The sequence below is a fragment of the Ovis aries genome, chromosome 17 (assembly GCF_016772045.2).
Source record: "Ovis aries strain OAR_USU_Benz2616 breed Rambouillet chromosome 17, ARS-UI_Ramb_v3.0, whole genome shotgun sequence".
Lineage (NCBI taxonomy): Eukaryota > Metazoa > Chordata > Mammalia > Artiodactyla > Bovidae > Ovis > Ovis aries.
In genome coordinates this window covers 65,568,669-65,587,859 of record NC_056070.1, presented here as the reverse complement: position 1 = coordinate 65,587,859, position 19,191 = coordinate 65,568,669, and the positions used below count along the sequence as shown (strand labels likewise).

At 48.3% G+C, this 19,191-nt stretch overlaps 1 protein-coding gene across 9 annotated transcripts in view; it reads right to left on the bottom strand.

The window, feature by feature from the left end:
- The window catches only part of GRK3 (G protein-coupled receptor kinase 3), a 116,529-nt gene extending 108,656 nt beyond the window's left edge, over positions 1–7,873 (bottom strand). For 6 of the 9 annotated variants that reach the window (XR_006056723.2, XM_060400833.1, XM_042234748.2 and 3 more), the window contains exons 1-2: positions 7,748–7,873; positions 2,630–6,239 (exon numbers count right to left, since the gene is read on the bottom strand). Coding sequence is in view for 8 of the 9 variants with exons in the window: in XM_060400833.1 (XP_060256816.1) it covers positions 2,630–2,751 (122 nt within the window). In the remaining variant the exon portion in view is untranslated. The remainder of the gene's footprint in view (positions 1–2,629; positions 6,240–7,747) is intronic. The other 3 variants (XM_027956669.3, XM_060400834.1, XM_060400835.1) reach the window with 1 other exon arrangement.
- Positions 7,874–19,191: the final 11,318 nt, after the last annotated feature.

Below are 19,191 nucleotides of genomic sequence, written 5' to 3'. Positions count from 1 at the left end.
GTGGGAGGGAGGCTCCCCAGAGGGAGAGGATGCGTGTATGCACACAGCTGATTCACACTGTTGCAGAAACTAAAACAACATCGTAAAGCAACGATCCTCCAATTAAAATATGTATATCCTGTGGGGGCGAAAAAAGAGGGAAAGCGCTTTCTGACACCAATCTCTTCCAGAGATGCTCCCGGAAGATGACCCTGGCTGGATGCTGGAGAGGGAGGTCGCCCGCCCAAAGCAGGACTAGACTGGACGCCCTCCAAGACCTTTTCAAACATGAGCCACGACAACGCTAGGTTATTAACATGTGTCTGTGGCTGTTTGAAGAAGACGAGAATGCATCACCTTACGCTCAACACACTGAAGCCAGCTGCCTTCACATTATGATTTTTGGTTCATTTTACTGACACAAAGACCTTCTGAGGATGTCAACTCTCTCAATTGCTAAATTATCTATTTTTAAGAGTGGCTCGCTTATGAACTCTTAGGTACTGAAGCCAACATAGCCCAGAGCCTACTGGACGGATGGATGGATAGAAGAAAACAGAGGGAAGAGAGGGAGAGAAGAAAAACGGGAGACGAAGGGACGAAAGGAAAAGAACCAATCGAGGCACCATGAGCAGAAGGTTCTAGACAAACAGCTAGAGGAAGAGTACTGAGGAGAAACCTGAGAAATTCACCTACTCGGGGTCAACAACGTAACTTTTCAGAAGTCCTGCCTTCCAAGCCCACCCGCTGTCCACAGTCTCCATGCAACACGGCCTTTATCTGCTACCGTTTTGTACTTTTTAAAGGGTGTTATGTCTTGTATTGTGTATAATCCCAACCACAACCACAGGGTGTAAATAAAGAAAAACTATCTTTTCACATTGCTTCCACTCTCTCTTGCGTTTTCTGTGTTTGAAATGAATGTTCTCTCCTGCTTACAAACGTATGGATAGAAAATGCTCTAAAAAGACAGAGATCTGAGGGAAAGTTTGTGATCAGAAAAGAACAGAGATCATATTGCACAGATGGGGAAACTGCATACACTGAAATTAAGTGACGTGCCCAGGGCCTGTGGCAAACTGCCAGTGGAATCAGGGCTGTACTTCGTAGTCTAGAACTTTCTCTCCTGGGACAATATGGCAGGTAGGAGGGAGGGCACAGGAAAATGAGGGTCCAGCGATAAGGACAGCTGGCCTTCGAGTTCACTAAGGACGAAGGTCTGGCCAGGCGACTTTCACATAATCAGTTTTTCCTGCTCTCGAAACCCTGGAAGAAGGAAATGGGAGCGAACAAGAGCACAAGTCCAAGGCTGGGCCAAGGCTGACTCTTACAAACCATCAGTCACAAAATAGATGAGCTGCAAAAATATCTTCATTGTGTTCTCTAATGAGCTGTTTCTTTACCATCTTATAAAGTACTACAAATGTGCTTTGGCTTCACAGTGAAGCCAAAGCACAGGTGACCCAAAAGATTTCCAAAATTAGAGGAGATGAGGAGCTTGCTGCATTTCAGACCCATTGCTGTTCAGTCGCCCAGTTGTGTCTGACTCTTCTCAGCCCCATTCTGAACTGTAGCACACCAGGCCTGCCCCTCACCATCTCCTAAAGTTTGCCCAAGTTCATGTCTGTTGCATTGGTGATGCCATCCAACCATCTCATCTTCTGACACCCTCTTCTCCTTCAGACACATACAGCAATCCAAAAAGGCCCCAGGGTTCTAAATTCTAGTCGGTAATAAAACCAGGGGGCTTCCCTCATAGCTCAGTTGGTAAAAAATCTGCCTGTGATGCAGGAGACCCCAGTTCGATTCCTGGGTCAGGAAGATCCCCTGGAGAAGGGATAGGCTACCCACTCCAGTATTCTTGGGCTTCCCTGGTGGCTCAGCTGGTAAAGAATCCACCTGCAATGTGGGTGACCTGGGTTCGATCCCTGGGTTGGGAAGATCCCCTGGAGAAGGGAAAGGCTACCCACTCCAGTGTTCTGGCCTGGAGAATTCCATGGACTATATAGTCTATGGGGCCCCAAAGAGTTGGATGCCACTGAGTGACTTGCACTTTCACTTTCTTTTCTTTCAATAAAAACAGAGAAGGATAAAGAAGTGAAAACGAGGAGAGGCAGAGGTGGCTCCGGATCACATAGCCTCATCAGCATGCAAATGGCTTTGCAGGCAAATGACTTGACAATAAGAAAGCCAGAGTTGCCAAGTTCATCATCTCCATTTCCCCACCGCCCATGTCCAGAAAACAAGACCATCAGGCACAGAAAATGCATTTTTACCTACAGCTGTCTTCAAAGACAGTTTTCTAACAGAGGAAGATTATTTGAATGAGAAAGTGATTTTTATTGCAAATAAAGCCAAAAATACAGTTTTGTTCCTTTTATCCTTTTCCTGGAAATGGAAAAAAATTGGGGGCTGGTGGTGGGGGTGCAGGAGGGGGAGAGTGGGCAGCCTGGGCTGCCCTTTTCTCTAAATGATAACAGAGACAGAAATCCTGTTGGGCGGCCAGAGGGTGAGGCGGTCTATTATTATACAATTTCTCATTAACAGCAGTGAGATCGCACTTCTCCTGTTAAACAGAACAGGCATTTAACCCCCCGAGCTCCTCCTGGGAAATAAGGCAGAAACTGCTTATTCACTTAGTCATAATTACCGTTTTCTCAGGTCCCAGAGGAACAGCTGTTCTCGATCAGTCTCTGAGGATGGTTCTGACTTCCCAATGCTACCCTGGCAGCTGGCTGAATCCGCACCCAGAAGTGTAAGATGGCAGAGCATGATGGAAAGCAGCTGGGCTCTGGGAAACCTTGACTTGAATCCGGCTCCTGCCTCAGCCACGGTGAGCGGTCACCTGGGTTGGGTTCCTCAACCTCCCCGGGCACCTGCTTCTTTGGAAAACAGGGCCTATGCTAATACCTGACAGGACTCTTGTGGGGAACACATGCCCTCAAGGTGCAAACTGCCCAGCAGAGGGGGCGTTCACTGCCTTGGGGAATTTAAGCTTCCCTCTCGGCTGCAGGGACCCCGGGTGTCCTCTCTGCTCTGGCCCATCTCTTACTCTGCTTGCCATGCACCTGCTGAAGACTGAAGCGTCCCTTCTTTGAGCCTTGAAGACACTGGATCCAAACAGATGTTTGCCAAAGCCCAATTCAGGGTACCGAGGAGGTTCTTTTAAGAGGCTAGCTCAAAACACATCACTCTAAGAGCTGGGACTGCCTGAACTCAAAGACATCAACTGGGCTCTCAACACAAGCCTTTTACAATGTTTGACTTGGGAAGATTCTGGATCCCAATCTGAATGCAAGGGAACATCTATTTCTAAGAACTCCTGACTGCATGCAGCCCTTACCTCTTCAAGTCACTGGCGCAAATTAACTTTGACCAAGAATGAAGTAATAGCTGAAAGGTCAGAATAAATTACATTTGGAAAGTGTAGTTTAGAGAAAAAGAAGCACACACTGTTTCATACATAGAAATGCTCCTATCGACAATAAAGAGTGCTTTTTTTCCTGAAGGCTGTTCGTTCAACCCTGACTCTGTAGTTCAGAGTTGGCCATGCAGGCATAGAAAACCCTCCAACTCAAATGGAGAGGAATCTTTCAAATCATCTTCCAGTCCCTCGCTGATTGGAATTGGGAAATTACAGAATATATCCCATTTCCACATCAGAAGAAAATGAAGCTATTTTTCAAGACCAATCACCTACAATAACTTTAAAAGCAGATAGGTGCACAGTACCATATTACTATGTATATTATGGCTAGGCAGCTTTTTAAGGGGGATAGTTAAAAAAATTACTGTAAAACACTGAGCAGGCATAATGTATTCCGTGAAAACAGAATAGTAAAGGCCACTCTGTGCTACCTGTGCACAGGTAAAAAGAATCTTCCGGCAGCTGCACACAAAAGTCAACACCTTCCTCAACTCCCTGTGTATTTCCTACTAGACTGTGTTGTTGTTTTGTTGTCCAGTCGCTAAGTCATGTCTCTCTGCGACCCCAAGAAGTGCAGCACGGCAGGCTTCCCTGTCCTTCACTATCTCCCAGAGTTTGCTCAAACTCACATCCATTGAGTAGGGGATGCCATCCAGCCCAATCATCCTCTGTCACTCCCTTCTCCTCTTGCCCTCAGTCTTTCCCAGCATCAGGGTCTTTTCCTAGTCAGTTGGCTCTTGTAAGCCCCTGAAGGAAGAGCTGTCAGGCCAGGCCTCGCTTGGCTCAGGAAAACAGCTCTACAACTGTGCACTGAATTCATGGAATAAACAGTACCACAAACCTTCTTCAGGACAGTTGAAAATGTTTCCAGAAAATTATAAAGGCTCTTTAAAATGCTTTCAGGCTTTCCCGTGACTTGGAAAGGACAAGTTTTGTGATGGATGAGCCTGAATTTTCAATGTCCACTGAACAGAAATAAAACTCAGGAGGAGAGATCGATTTTGTGACTGAACCTCTTGCAAGAATGTGTCAACTCAAGTCAACTGAATCCTGCTGTTCAGAAAAGATTATGAGAGTAACGAGACCAGAGGAAAAGCTGCCCCGACTCTACAGGGCTTAACGTGCTGATCCTTTGCAGGTATTGGTTTCTGAATTAGTCCCTATTAAATGTTTCTTCCCTAACATGGCATAAAACGACTGGCACACACATCTGAAGGTGCGTGTTTTCAACTGGGCATGTGCAGAGCATCCATGGGTCACAGCTGCCTGTCACCATTAGACCCCATTATCACCTACATTAGCACAACAAATGTTTCAGTAAACTAAAGCAGTTGTATAATTTGAACAAATAGGCAGCTTTTACAGGATTTACACTCATTGGTTCATTAACTGAATAACATGTCAGCCTAACAAAATGGTTGCCTCTTTGCCATCTCTGAGAAGCAAAATCTCCCCTGGGCGGAATGTTCCATTTTCTGAGACTCTCCCATAATAGGCAGGGGACCGCACACTCCTCATTTCATTGAAATTAGCTGAATATTGCTTTGTTCTGTTGTCTCTCTGTGCAAAACTGGAGGAAAAAGTGAAGTATGAAATGAGGAAGCACCCAAAATGTTACAGTGGCTTCAAATAGTTAGCTGGAAAAAAGAGTCACTGGGGATAAACCGATGGCGAGTTTTATGCTTCCCGTTTAGAAGCTGGACATATAAAGCTAAACCTCTCGCTCAGGAATGCCAGAGGCTGGTGACCACGAAGCTTTCTTCAAAACGAAGCTGAGACAGAAACTTATCAGAGAACATCTGACCTGCATCCTTCACCAAAGAGTGAAATCACACTAGTCTTTTGAGTCATGATGCTGAGGCATTTTCATGTGAAATTTACTTTCTTACCAGATCTAGAAATCCCCCAACCTCCCACCCCATCCCCAAATCAAGCAGATGAGCCACCAACTGCCGTCCAGGTGGAGAGAGATGTGATGTTTGACCTGATGACTCAACGTACAGAATCCTAGCTCAGCACAGGGAGTGGCAGTGACTATGTGAATGGTCGCAGGAGAAAAGTAAAGCCAGTTGAGATAAATTCAAGACAAGTTAGAATCGCTGGAGAATGCTCCAATGGCCTAATTCAAAAGTCTATTTGGGAAAAAAAAAGAGAGAGAGAGAGAGAGAGAGAGAGAGAGAGAAACAGCAACAGAATAACAATTACTAAAGAGCTGCTTCCTAAAATTACTCTCCTGTTTCTATGTCTCAGTTCTAAAATGTCATGAGAAATCTGCTGGCCCGTCACTAATTCTGCCTTAAACAGAGCATTACCAAAGAATGTCACTGAAAACAAAGGCCTTCACACACGGAAGTGAATACCCTAAGCACTAAGGATGTTCTTAGGAGGGACATTAAAAAAGCAGAAGTCATATTAAGTTCAAAACACCATGAAAAACAAAATGAACAGAAGTTCCTAATGTTAATAATAGTATATATTATTATCGCCCCCCCCCCCAAAAAAAACTGTCCATGAGTTAAGATTTGTTGATTTTATATACAGATACTTATATACTTAGGATTCCCTGTCCTTAAGGAAGAAAGAGAGGAAAAGAAAGTAAGCATTATATATGACATTTATAGAAATGCAGGGTGTTTGTTTTTTTTAAATGAAATTCAGGTTTCATTCGGGGTTCCTGTTTTACTTAGTTTTCCATTTGCCAGAAATTTTAAACAGCACTGCTTGTCAGTGAGCTCTGGACATGTGAAAGTCTGGAACAGGAGTGCTGTATTCATGATGCTCCACTCTTCCTGACATTTCCTGCCTGTTCCTGCTCATCAAAGTAGGTTTTCCCCTGCAAAACCAAGATGCAGGGGCTAAGAAGGACAAGCGAGCCACAAACATTCAGGAAGCACATCTTCATGGACACAATTTGACTTTTCACAACAAACAGCACAGAGGGACTGACATTTTCTATATCATGGGGCTCAGGCTCCTGGACTTGTAAAAAATAATCTGATGATCACTCAGTATCACAAGAAAGATATTTTTTTCCCTTATGCCAAGGTAATATTTAAGCAATCTTAGACATAGAACGCATGAAGGGCTGATGCTTTCAAACGGAGAATGGCTTTTAGTTTTAGTTTTCAGTAATATACAAAAATACATAGTTTTAAATTCACCATTAAGAAGATGCCTCATTGTATCATCAATTCCACCAAGAGCTATAAGTGTCAAGGAGACACATTTGCTGTACCGCTCCTGATGGTGCTATTTAGGAAGGAAGCTAAAGGTGTGGGGGGGGGGGGGGGGAAGAATCCAACTCCAATCCTCTGATACACTATCTGAAACTCACTATTAATCTGATAAATGACCTTTTCTGGGTAATGCCAATGATATGAACTAATCAAGTCTTTTATTACTTCACCAATAAAAAATCATTTCTGAGGCAAAAAAATTACAACTTGGTATGGACCTCACCAAGACCCTTGCCAATTCAATCAGGTCCTTGGCTGGTAATGTAAACAAAATTTCTGCCTGAAATCACCCATTCAACACGGGTTTTGAAGTGATCCCCATTTCAGCTTTTTAGTAAAGTGCCCCCAGTGGGACCTGTCACCACGTACCAAAGAGAAAACCAAGTGGGTCAGAATTCACTACTTGCTGCCTGGTGGACCTTAAAAGGGGGAGCGAGCATGGAAAACGGTAATTTAAGTGCCCGGGGCAAAAAAAAAAAAAAAAAAACAGGCAACTCGCCTGCACTCCCCAACTAAGACTCCCAGAGGGAGCTGAGGAGAGGATGGAGTTGGAAAGGGGCACAGCCGCAGGAACTATGCAAGGAACGGCCGGGATGGAGCGCAAGGGAAAGACAGGCACCGCCGGGCAGGACTGACGGGGCAGGCGGGGGGCCGTATGTGCGGGCTGGGGGGGAGGACGAAGGTGACACCGATGCGGCTGGAAGGACAGCGATGGGGCACTAGGGGAGCACAGCCATTAAAACAGGGGGGACCGCAGGGACGGGGCTGGCCCGAGAGAAAGGGATGGGGCAGGAAGCGGAGCAGGGACGGGCTTGGACCCGCGAAGTCACACCGCAGCCGCACAGCCCCTCACAGGGGCGCTCGCTGCTCGCCGGCCGCCGCGCCGGGCACTTCGGGGCGCTCTCCCCCGGAGTTCCCCCCGCAACAGCCCTCCGAAGCCCCATTTCTGAGACGGGCACGGCGAGGCCGGCCCCTCGGCGCCCGCTCCCCGCAGCGCCGGCCCGGGGGTCAGAGGCGGACTGGGCGCCCGACCCGCCCGGACGCGGGGGGTCGCTGGCGGCCGCGCGGGGGGCGGCGGCGGCGCCCGGGCGCGGGGAGCCGGTACCTGGGCTCGGGCAGGACGATCTTCTTGCTGGCGCGGGCGGCCGGGGTCGCCTTGCTCTTCTCCATCGCCATCAGGTAGCTGACATCGGCCAGCACGGCCTCCAGGTCCGCCATGTTGGCGAGCGGCGGCGGCGGCGGCGGCGGCTCCTCAGGACCCGGACGGGACGCGCTCCCGCCGCCGCCGCCCGCCGCGCCCCGACGTTGGGGGGGCCGCCCCGGGGCAGCCCCCCCCGGCCCGCCCCGCGCGCGCCCCCGCCCAGCGCCCCGCGCGCGCCGCCGCCGCCGCGCGCCCGCCCCGCCCCCCCCGCGCGCACGCGCCGCCGCCCCCGCCCCCGCCCCTTCCGCGGGGGTCGGCGGGGAGCGCGCGCGCCCTGCGGCCAGTTCCCCCCGGCGCCCGAGCCCAGCGGCCCCGCTTCTCGCCGGCTGACCCGCTCCCTGTGGGCACCGTCCCGCCCTCCCCTCGGGGTGGCCACGGGGGACTTCCTCTACTCCTCCTCCTGCTCCTCCTCCTGCTCCCGACTTCCCGCCCGCAGCTCCAGGCGCTCACGCCGCCCTCTCTGCCCCCCTGGGGACCCCCCGCGAACTGAGGGCGCCCAGGACCCGATGCCCAGCATGCCCGCCCCCCCGCCGGGACCCCTGCGAGCCGAGGGCGCCCAGGACCCGATGCCCAGCACCCAGTGGACAACAAGAAGGTCCCTGTTCCCCGGACACGGCAGTTCTCAAACTGGACAGAACCCATCAGCATCCTCTAGACGGTGTGGGGTGGCTCCAGAGATGCGCGAGCCCCACCTGCTCACGCAGGTGATGCTGAAACCTCGGTGCAGGTCGGCTTTGAACAGCCCCCGGCGGGCCAGCCCCTAAAGCCTCAGTCCTGACCCTGAGCACCCCAATCCCCTGCCCCCCACCACACTCCCTATAAACTCTGCAAAGAGAAACCGAACAGCTGGAAGGTTACTTGTCTCAAGCTAAGTAAGCAGGGCAAATTGGGCTGAGAGCTCCCTAGTGGGAGCGGAGCTGGCCTTAGGAGCCCACTGGTACAGGAGCTGTCTGTCCAAGGTGGTCACCATGCCCCTGCATGCATGCAGTGGCTTGCCTTTGGATGTTAATAATGGTCGCTAAGAACTAGAACTGGCATTCAGGCTCTTGTGGTTTTACCATCAAAGTAGGGGAACCCTACTTCCCCTGGTGGCTTAGTGGTAAAGAATCCTCCTGCCAATGCAGGAATTGCAGGTTCAATCCCTGGGCTGGGAAGATCCCCTGGAGATGTAAATCACAACCCACTCCAGTATTCTTGCTTGGGAAATCCCATGGACAGAGGAGCCTGGTGGGCTACATTCCATGGGGTCCCAACGAGTCAGACTCGGCTTACCAACTAAGCAACACTATGCACGCAAACCCAACAGAAGGATGATACAGGGAAGTGGAACAGCTGGAGGTCAAGTACCCAGGCAGGAGGGATTTCCAGCCTCTCTGATCCTCAGTCTTGGTGTCTGGTGGCAACTCTCCCCACATGGGCCTGGGGTTTTCATTTACTTCTTAATTTCTCACAGCAACGCACACAAGTCCATGTTCGGAACCCATCACTCTGGCCAGAGTTAAGTTAAAGGACACCCAGAAGTTCATAAGAAAACCTGAGGTGAGACTCCATTTAAAAAAAAAAGAAAAAATGTTTTAAATGCATTCACATCGGCCACATTGTACCAGGAGCCTTGACTTTAACTAATATTTGAGTAAACGTTCCGTCAATAGCTTATATGGTCCACAGAGTGCCCCAGACATGGTTAAGGTCAAATTCTGGACGTTAAATGCAATGTCACAGCAGAAACAGCCTGATTTGGTCATCCCAAGAGCCCTGCCCTCTTTCTCTCTCTCTCACACCAAGTCACACCTCCCCCGTCTTTTTCCCTGTATGCGTGTCATCACAATTGGCTGGTTTTCTCAAGACTGAAGGCACAACATTCAGAGAACTTGTCCAGAAAAGGATCAGAGGTGTGTAAGAAGTAGGCACTCAACTCAGAGGAGCTTGGTCAGGCATCAGAAAGCGAAAATGACAAGGGGGCACAAAATTCACTGATGATTTGCATAAGCCAAATATCAAGCTTTCGTCTTCCACCCACTTTTTTTTTGCGGGGAGAGAAAAAAGGAACACAGAAAGCCTTGTCAAGGGTCACCCCAGGAGGAAGGGTAAATTCCCCCCCTGCCAAAAAAACCACATTTTTATAATTTGTACAATTTCTTTCAATAAGTCTTTTTAAAAAAATCCTCCTTGCTTTCACATGATTCAGTCATCAAATAAATACATACTTCTGCCTACATTTTCACGGTCTTCCAAATACTGCGATTTTTAACCTTGCCTCTTTGAATTCAGTGTTTTGTTTGGTAGTGGGTGGTTTCTCTTTCTTTCTTTCTTTGGGGAGGAAGTGGGTGGGCTGCAGCATAGAGCAGCAAGTCTGGAACAAAAGACACACCTGAATTCTAACCCAAGCTCTGCCCTGACTAGCTGGCGTGATCTTCGAGGTAACACTTTTATATTTTATTGTTCTCATCAGTTCAGGGGGAACAAGACCACCGCCCGGACCCCAGGGTTGTTAGAAGAGGAGGAGATAATGCTCATAAAAATGCACTGTGCCTGAAACCCAATAGGTCCCCAACAAAGGTCACTGCATTTCCTCTATTTTCCTTCATTTTACCTTTGTCTGCTAAAGAAGATACTGAAACAAAAGTCATTCCCAGACACCACCCTTGAAGCAGAAAGGCCCTTTTCGAAAAGGGTATCTCCTTAGTGCATTTCTAGGAACCCAAATTGGCACAAAAAAAAAAAAAAAAAGTTAGTCTTTACAGACACAACCAATGACTCTTCTAATAAGAACAGCAAGTCAAAATTGAGGCCCCTCCCCCAGTGAAGTTAGTGACGGGAGCACGCACTTCTTCGAATGTGAATTTGGGATTCCTGGCTCTCTCCTTTACTGTCTCACTTTGTCCCCACATTTCGCCCCTCCCCTTCCTTCTTTCCCTGGACTCCCTTGTTACCGAACAGCTTTTCATGTTCACTGCAAACAAAAGGCGCTAATGACAGTGATGGAGCTGTCATCACTGACCTGCTGGAACCTGTCGCTAAACACCAAGTCCAGCCTGTAATCATTACCGACGAACAGAGAAAACAAATGAAAAATAGCAACCCATTTATTCTCAGCCAATAAGGCTCCCTTGCAAATAAGCACGCTTCCCGCCCTCCCACTCCCTGAGATGATTTCAATGACTGGGGTTCATGCTGCTTGTGATAATTGATAAAAACTCCAGAGTTGCTGCAAGGTTCATAATGTTCTCTTTTTCTCTTTTCTATGACTTCAGGGGAGGTGTTGCTGAGATGGATTCATTAAATTTATGCTCCCCAGGGTTAATTTTGATAACAGCTGCAAGGGACGAAAGCTAACGAAAGAACTAACTCGTATTTGTTTTAGATTCTATGCTTTACTGGGGCTTCCTACTCAGAGTGAGAATTCCCGGATTATAAAAACTGAGGAGGGAGGGTTGTTCTGGGAAACCAATCATGGACACAGGAAAAAAAAGTCTACTTTAAGATTCCAATTAGAAGATTTTTGAGGGGGAAGGGATAAATTAGGAGTTTGGGCTTAACATAGACTCAGTACTATATATGAACCAGATAATCAACAAGGACCTACTGAATAGCAGAGGGGACTCTACTCAATAAGCTGTAAAAACTTGTATGGGAAAAGAATCTGAAAAACAATGGATACATGTATATGTATAACTGAATCACTTTCCTGTATACCTGAAACTAACACAACATTGTAAATCAATAAAAATTAAATTTTAAAAAAAGGTTTTGGGGACCGGCAGAATGTGCCTGTGCTTAATTCATTAACATCACAGTGCTTCATCCAATCCCTGCTAAGAGAGAGAGGATTTTTTGGTAAGTGATCCCTTATATATGAGCTTCCCCGGTGGTTCAGCAGGAAAGAAACCGCCTGCAATGCAGGAGATGTAGGTTCAATCCCTGGGTCAGGAAGATCCTCTGGAGAAGGAAATGGAGACCCACTCCAGAATTCTTGCCTGGGAAATTCCATGGACAGAGGAGCCTGGCAGGCTACAATCCATGGGGTCACGAAAGAGTCAAACACAACTTAGCAACTAAACAATAACAACAGTCCCTAAATATAGTTGCTTCTTATAAAAAGTGCACACCACTGGGGTTTGGATGGGGTTATTTCCGAACATCTCATTCTGTAAAGTGTGCAGGTGTTTGTAGCCATGCCAGGGCCACGATCCCAATTCACCTGTTACTTAGATCACAGTTCTGCTCACTGTCACATGCATCACAGAAACTGCTTTTCATGCTGTTTTAACAGCAAAGCTTCACGAACTTTTAACAGAGGTTCTACACCTAGCACTTCATACCTTCAGAGAACTACAGAAAGGTCTAATACCAAGCTTCAGTTCACAAACCAAATCACAATTTGGTTCACAAACTGAAATTACATTCAATACAGAAGGACCCTTAAATAAATGGGTGGAAACACACTTCTCTGCAGGGCGGGGTGGAGGGCCGGGGAGGTGGGTCAATCCCTCTCTGTAGAGAAGCTCTGGAGTGATGCGGTTCAGAATCTGGGCTCAGGAGCCAGGTGGCCCAGATTAGAACTCCCAGGGCCGGTACTTCTGAGGTGTGTGATCTTAGAAAAACTGCTTAACCTCTCTGTGAGCCTTGGCACTCTCAGTGGTATTAATGAGACTGCTGGGAGAACCATGTTGTAACATAAAAAACACAACAGTGTCTGGTGCTCAAAAAACAAAAAGTTATCATCCTTATTATCCCCATCATCAGCAGAGCGTCTGTACAACGGCACAGCATGATGGAAAGTGACCAGTCCCAGGAATGGAAAAGCAGTGTCGGACATGACCCTCTGGCTTTAGCACTGCTGACTTACTGTAAGCGAGTTCTTCAGCTTTTTAACTCTCACCGTCCACTGCTGCCTAATGAAGGGACTGAATGAGCTGCTCCCTGAGGCCCCATCAAATTGTAAAATTCTCTGGCTTTACTTAATCCTACAGTGAACCCTTTACATGGTGAAGAATACTTACACCTCTCAAAAACCATCTTGTGAGCTTCAGTTTTACTGTATCAGGACATACCTAGAGTGTTAGCAACCACCGCTGCCATGATGTACAGGTGAGGTGAGCAATCCATCCATCGGCAGGTCTCCAGAATAGAAACTTTTCCTCTAGCACTCGCAGTCAGCACACTGACCGTGCTCAATAAACGTGTCGGATGGCTGGCTGGCTGGATGAAAGGATGGATGGATGGATGGATGGATGGATGGATGGCATAAAATATTACAGTTTCTTTGCCTCAAGAACTTTCTATTATAGATAATCTAAAGATGGGGGAGGAGGAAACCATAACTGCCTACTAAAGAGGAAGCTCCCTGGTAGAGAACAAGCCCTGCCCAAGCAATTCCAGGGCACCTTGAAGGATGAAAAGCCCCACTCCCGGTCACCCTGGAACCTTCAGTTGAGGCTCTGAAGCAGTTCAAGCAGGTGTCACCCAGGAAGACTCGAGACCGAGAAGGGTCAGATCAGCTGAGCCTGAATGGGAAATCCTGAGAGAAAGGAGGAGAAGCAGGAGAAACAGGCTAGAGGGGTCAGCAGGACACGAGTAGACGTGGCCTGGGAGCCACAGAGGGGAGCTGAAGCTATCTGAGGGGCAGTGGGAAGTCAGCAGAAGTTTTCAAAGAGAAGAGTGACAACATCAGAGGCACCTTTGTAATAAGAGTCTGCTGGCTGGAGATACAGGACAGGTGAAGGAGAGGGGACCCTGGAGCCGTCGAGGGGAGCACTCCAGGAGGTCTGGATGCCGGTGGCTGCAGTAGGCAGACCAGCACATCACACGCAGAGGTGCACGGGTGTGTTACAACACAGAAGGGAGCCAGCCACGGCGATCTGCAGCAGGAAGAAGGGAAGGAAAGCCCTCCTTCTGTTCCTTCTGGAACCTCCAGAACAAGTATTTTATTCCTCATCCAGAAGATGCCCACAGCCTGCCAACTATTCGTCCTGCTTCTACACCCTCCCTCCTTCAGCCCGTCTGACGCCTCCCTGCTCCTGCTCAAGAACCTTCAGTAGCTCCCCACTGTCCACCGAATCATCTTCAGAGTCCTCCACCGACACTTCCACGCTCTCCTTTATGTTTCTGCCTGGTTCGCTCCACATTGGTTCATGCTTTCACTCATTCAACAAACGCTTACTGAGTACCTTCAGTGCGGTAGGCTGAGACACGGGATCACTCCCAGGAGGTTTCTAGGCACACTGAAACGCTCTTCCAAACAAGCCACTTTGACTATATAAGATAGGAATTGTAATAGGTAACAATTGTTAAGCACTTATGTGTGCCAATTATCACACTGAACACGTTGTGTCACTATCTCATTAAATCCAAAGGCTCAAGGTGGAGATAGCTGGTCTCCATCAAGCCACCTGCAAAACAAGGATCAACACAATAACTAAATCAATAGGATCTGCACCCAGGCCGTCTGAGCCCAGAGTTTGGCCCCCCAATTCCTCTCTTCCAAATGTCCCGATACTCTAAGTCATGAGGCTGCTGGGTCAAACAAAGTAACATAACACACAACTTTCCTGGTGGTCCAGTGGTTAGGGATCGGCCTGCCAGTGCAGGGAACACGGGTTCGATCCCTGGTCCAGGAAGATTTCACATGCTGCGGGGCAACTAAGCCCGCGCGTCACAGCTACTGAAGCCTGCCCCCTACAGCCTGTGCTCTGCAATAACAGAAGCTCTCGCAGTAAAAAGCCCCTGCATCACGACCAAGAGTGGCCCCTGCTGGCTGCCACAAGAGAAAGCCCGCGTGCAGCAATGAAGACCCAGCACAGCTATTAAAAAAATAGTTTTTAAGAAGATAGCATAGCACCTGTTCAAGTGTGTAGTAAGCTATAAAAATCCCATTCAAATGCTCTTTCCAAATCACTTCCTGCTACTCATCCCAGATCACTCTGGCCAAACTAAGTCTAGCTTCAAAGGTTTTTCCTCCTGGTCCCTTTGCCTGGAACACTCTCCTTCAAGGTCTTTTCCTGGTCTCCCACCACTCAGTTCTATGCTCAAATGCCACCCCTGGCATCTCTTTGAGAGAGACTCCACTTAGTCACCTTGGAGCAGTGAGCAAAGCTATCAGGGAGTCCTTCCTGGGTCTCTTTTCATTTCCCAAGCCCTTTTCTCCTTTCTTCCCTTCTTTTCGCTCTCCCTCTCCTCTTCCTCCCATCTCCCCCTTCCCCTTGAGTCCTTCAGGCATAAATGCCCCCTTTCCACGTCTCCATGTTCTCCTCCCTTATCAAAAGCTGCTCTCAGGGAAAGATTTCCTATCAATCATTTACACGCTAGTATGAATTTGTCAGGAAGTCAACTTTCCCCCAAATGTCTGCATTTCTAAGCCATCTGATTATAAAATAACAGGCTCTGCTCTTCTTCGGAAAAGGCAATGGCAACCCACTCCAGGACTCTTGCCTGGAAAATCCCATGGAAGGAGGAGCCTGGTAGGCTGTAGTCCATGGGGTTGCAAAGAGTCAGACACGACTGAGCGACTTCACTTTCACTTTTTACTTTCATGCATTGGAGAAGGAAATGGCAACCCACTCCAGTGTTCTTGCCTGGAGAATCCCAGGGACGGGGGAGCCTGGTGGGCTGCCGTCTATGGGGTCACACAGAGTCGGACACAACTGAAGCGACTTAGCAGTAGCAGCTCTTCTTAAAAAATTTTTATCTACCAGGATTGTTTTGTGGGTGCACATGTGATATATCAAGGGTAGGAGAGTTTTCTACCCCAGGAATCATTCAGCTGACCTCACTGGACTAGAGTGATTTCAGGGTGGTGGTACAGTTGAGAGGTAAGAGGCTGGATACTGACGGGATTCTCCATGTGATCTCACTTCTAACATTACTTGCATGATCTTAGACCAAGCAACTTCCCCTCTCTGAATTTCCACTGTCTCTTCTGGAATTGAGGGTAACTAGGTGGCTCAGTGGGTAAAGAATCCGCCTGCCAGTGCAGGAGACACAGGTTCAGTCCCTGGGTTGGGAAGACCCCCTGGAAGAGGGGGTGGCAACCCACTCCAGTGTTCTTACCTGGAGAATCCCATGGACAGAGGATCCTGGCGGGCTGCAGTCCATGGCGTCGCAAAGAGCTGGACACGACTGAGGAGACTGAGTACACAGGCATCGCACAGATGAGGATTAAACGAGATAAGACACACAGTAAGGATTCCACGGGACTGAATGAATGACGTCCCCTCCCCTGTAGTCAGGTCTGATGGACCCTGTGCCGAGAGGCGCCAACACCTACGCGCCCTCCCAGGGCCCCCACCACACAACACTGTTTCCGGAAAGAACGGAGCAGGGAATTTGGCAGGAGACCACAAAAAGTCCTGGAATCCTGACCACTCTTGGCTCTAGAGTACTCTCCTTCAGAGAATCACATTCTCAGGGCCAGTTTTAAGCATTTAAGACTTAACTGAGGATTGGAACCACTCCAGACCCAAAGCTCTCCTTCCTGTGACTGTGACCAGCCATCGTCACCCCCGCCATGACAGTCTTATCACCCTCGTTGTCAGCATCACCAAAGCTGACCCCTCTGAGAGCAGACACTAGTCCCCTAGAGCAGCTGTCCCTGACCTTTCTGGCACCAGAGACTGGTTTGGTGGAGGTCAATTTTCCCACGGATGGGGTGGGGGACCTGGTTTCAGGATGATCCAAGGGCATTACATCTACTGTGCACTTTATTCCTATTATTATTACATCAGCTCCACCTCAGACCATCAGGCATTAGATCCCAGAGGCTGGGGACCCCTGCCCTAGAGGAAACCACGATCCAGCCACTATAAACCTCAGAGCTAAAGTGGTAATTATCGGAAGATGAGGAAAGTTCTTCTTGTAGTCTCTGGGAAATGAAGTAGTCTCAGAATAAAAAAACACATTAGAAACATTACATCGGTCTCCATTCATTCATCTGTTCATAGATTTCCTTATCAATCATTTCTGTGGCAAATCTTTACTGGGGTCGCTGGATGGTAGTGGAAGCCAGGTAATGCTGTCCACCTTCACAGAATAATGTTGGCGCATGGGGACTCTGTCCGCAGCTCACCGAAATCCTGCTATGTGCCAGAAGGATATAGGTATCTGAAAGTGAGACCTCAAGGTCAGGTGTGGATCCAGGAGGGCTTCTCTGAGGAGGTGACATTTAAGCTGAGAACCGAAGGATGAGCCGAAAGGGAAAGAGCAATGGCTCTTCCCAGGTGGAGGATGCAGTCTGGAGAAAGGCCCTGAGCAGAAGGAACATGGTTGGAGAACAAGGGCAGTGAAGTGAGGCCTGAGACAGGGCAGAAGTCAGGCTTTCCAGGGCCATGGAGCACACACTCTGTCCTGACAGTAATGGGGAGTCATGCACAGTCAAATAGGGATCTGACACCCTAAAGGAAATCAGTCCTGAATACTCATTGGAAAGACTGATGCTAAAACTCCAATACTTTGGCCACCTGATGCGCAGAACTGACTCATTTGAAATGACCCTGATGCTGGGAGAGATTGAAGGCAGGAGGAGAAGGGGATGGCAGAGAAGGAGATGGCAGAGAATGAGATGGTTGGATGGCATCACCAACTCACTGGACATGAGTTTGAGTAAATTCCAGGAGTTGGTGATGGACAGGGAGGCCTGGCGTGCTGCAGTCCATGGGGTCGCAAAGAGTCGGACATGACTGAGTGACTGAACTGAACTGAAATCATCCAGCTGACCATGTGAATGAGAGCTCTGGCAGCTCTCTGGAGAATGCTACTCCCCTTCCTTAAACATGGCCCCCAAAAAAGGCATGTGGGGTGGGGGTAGCGGGAAAGGCGTGGGGATGAACGTGAGGGGAGAGACTGGGTTTTTCTGGAGGACTTTTCTTATAAACTGCTTTAAACAAGAATGGGAAGAAAGCTTCCCTGGTTGTCCAGTGGTTAGGACTTTCGGCTTCCAATGCAGCGGACTTGGGTTCAATCCCTGGTCAGAGGAGCTGAGATCCCGCATGCCCCTTGGCAAAAAGAACAAAACATAAAACGTAGACAATATTATAACAAATTCAATAAAGACTTTTAAAATGGTCCACATTAAAAAATCTTTAAAAAAAAAAGGGGGGGGGGGAATGAATAGCAACCCACTCCAGTATTCCTGCCTGGGAAATCCCATGGACAGAGGAGCCTGGCGGGCTGCAGTCCATGGGATCCCAAAGAGTTCGACATGACTGACTAAACGCACAAAATTCAACATCCAGACACACAGGCGGTTTTGCGGGTTTTCCTGTGTTTTGTTTCATCGTTGCAAATCTGACTGATGACTTAGTCAACTAAATGGTTGGGCTGCAACAATCTGACCACTGAGTCAGTGGGCGACTGGATACTCTGCTGCTACTTACATAACAGTCAGCATTTATGTCATAAGACAGCATTGTCGATGCAATTCATCAACATATTTAACAAGTACATATCACGAGATTATTAAGGAAAATGATCTTATATTGAGCATCTGTGTCATTTCTAAAATGGTCCTTTTTTGGGACGCACACTCATGCCCTTCATTATTGAGTATTTCTTCATCCTCACTATGTGAGATACTGAAATAAAGACACATTTTATGAAAATGAAAAGGGAATGAGAGGGAGCAAACAGATGACAGTTCCATCCATCCAAGCCTTCATGTTTCTAAACAAATAAGACAGACAAGCAACATCAGGCCCCAGTGTTTCCGTGCTTGGGGACATGGAGAGGTCTGTTTTGCCTCCTTCTCCAAAGTGAACCAGTGCGTACTACGCAAATCAATGCCACATGCAAACGGCAACTTGTAGGGCTGAGCAGCTAGGGACAAAGGTTCTGTGGGGTCACTGCCGGATCTGGGTGCTAGGGCTCTGCCTGGCAGAGTCTGACCTCTCCCTTGGGCTGGCCCACTGGTATTGCCCCATCAATTCATTTGCCATCTGTGTGGACGCCCAGCCTGTGATCAAGACATTTCTCCAGCAGAGCCCTTGCTCAAGAAGTGTTGCTGCAACTAACAGCCCACTTGGGAGTCTTGGTGACTATTCTGATCACAATCAGAACCCAACAAAGGTGTCAGAGAGAAAGTGATTTCCCAGAACTGTGTGGGATCACAGTCTAAACATCATGGGATGTTTGACTCCAAAAGCCTTCATCTGCTGGTCATGAGTTGCAGCACTTTAGCACCTCCACAGGGAGGTTTTTTTCCCCATCTGGGTTGTCTATTACCAGCACTTAAACTGGAAAAGATCTGTTGGTAGATTAAGTTAGATTTCTGTATTGCATTTTGTATCTCCATGCAGAGACAAGGCCTTTGTGTCAGCGTTTGCTGTGCAGCAATAATACACTTTTGTTTAGCATCT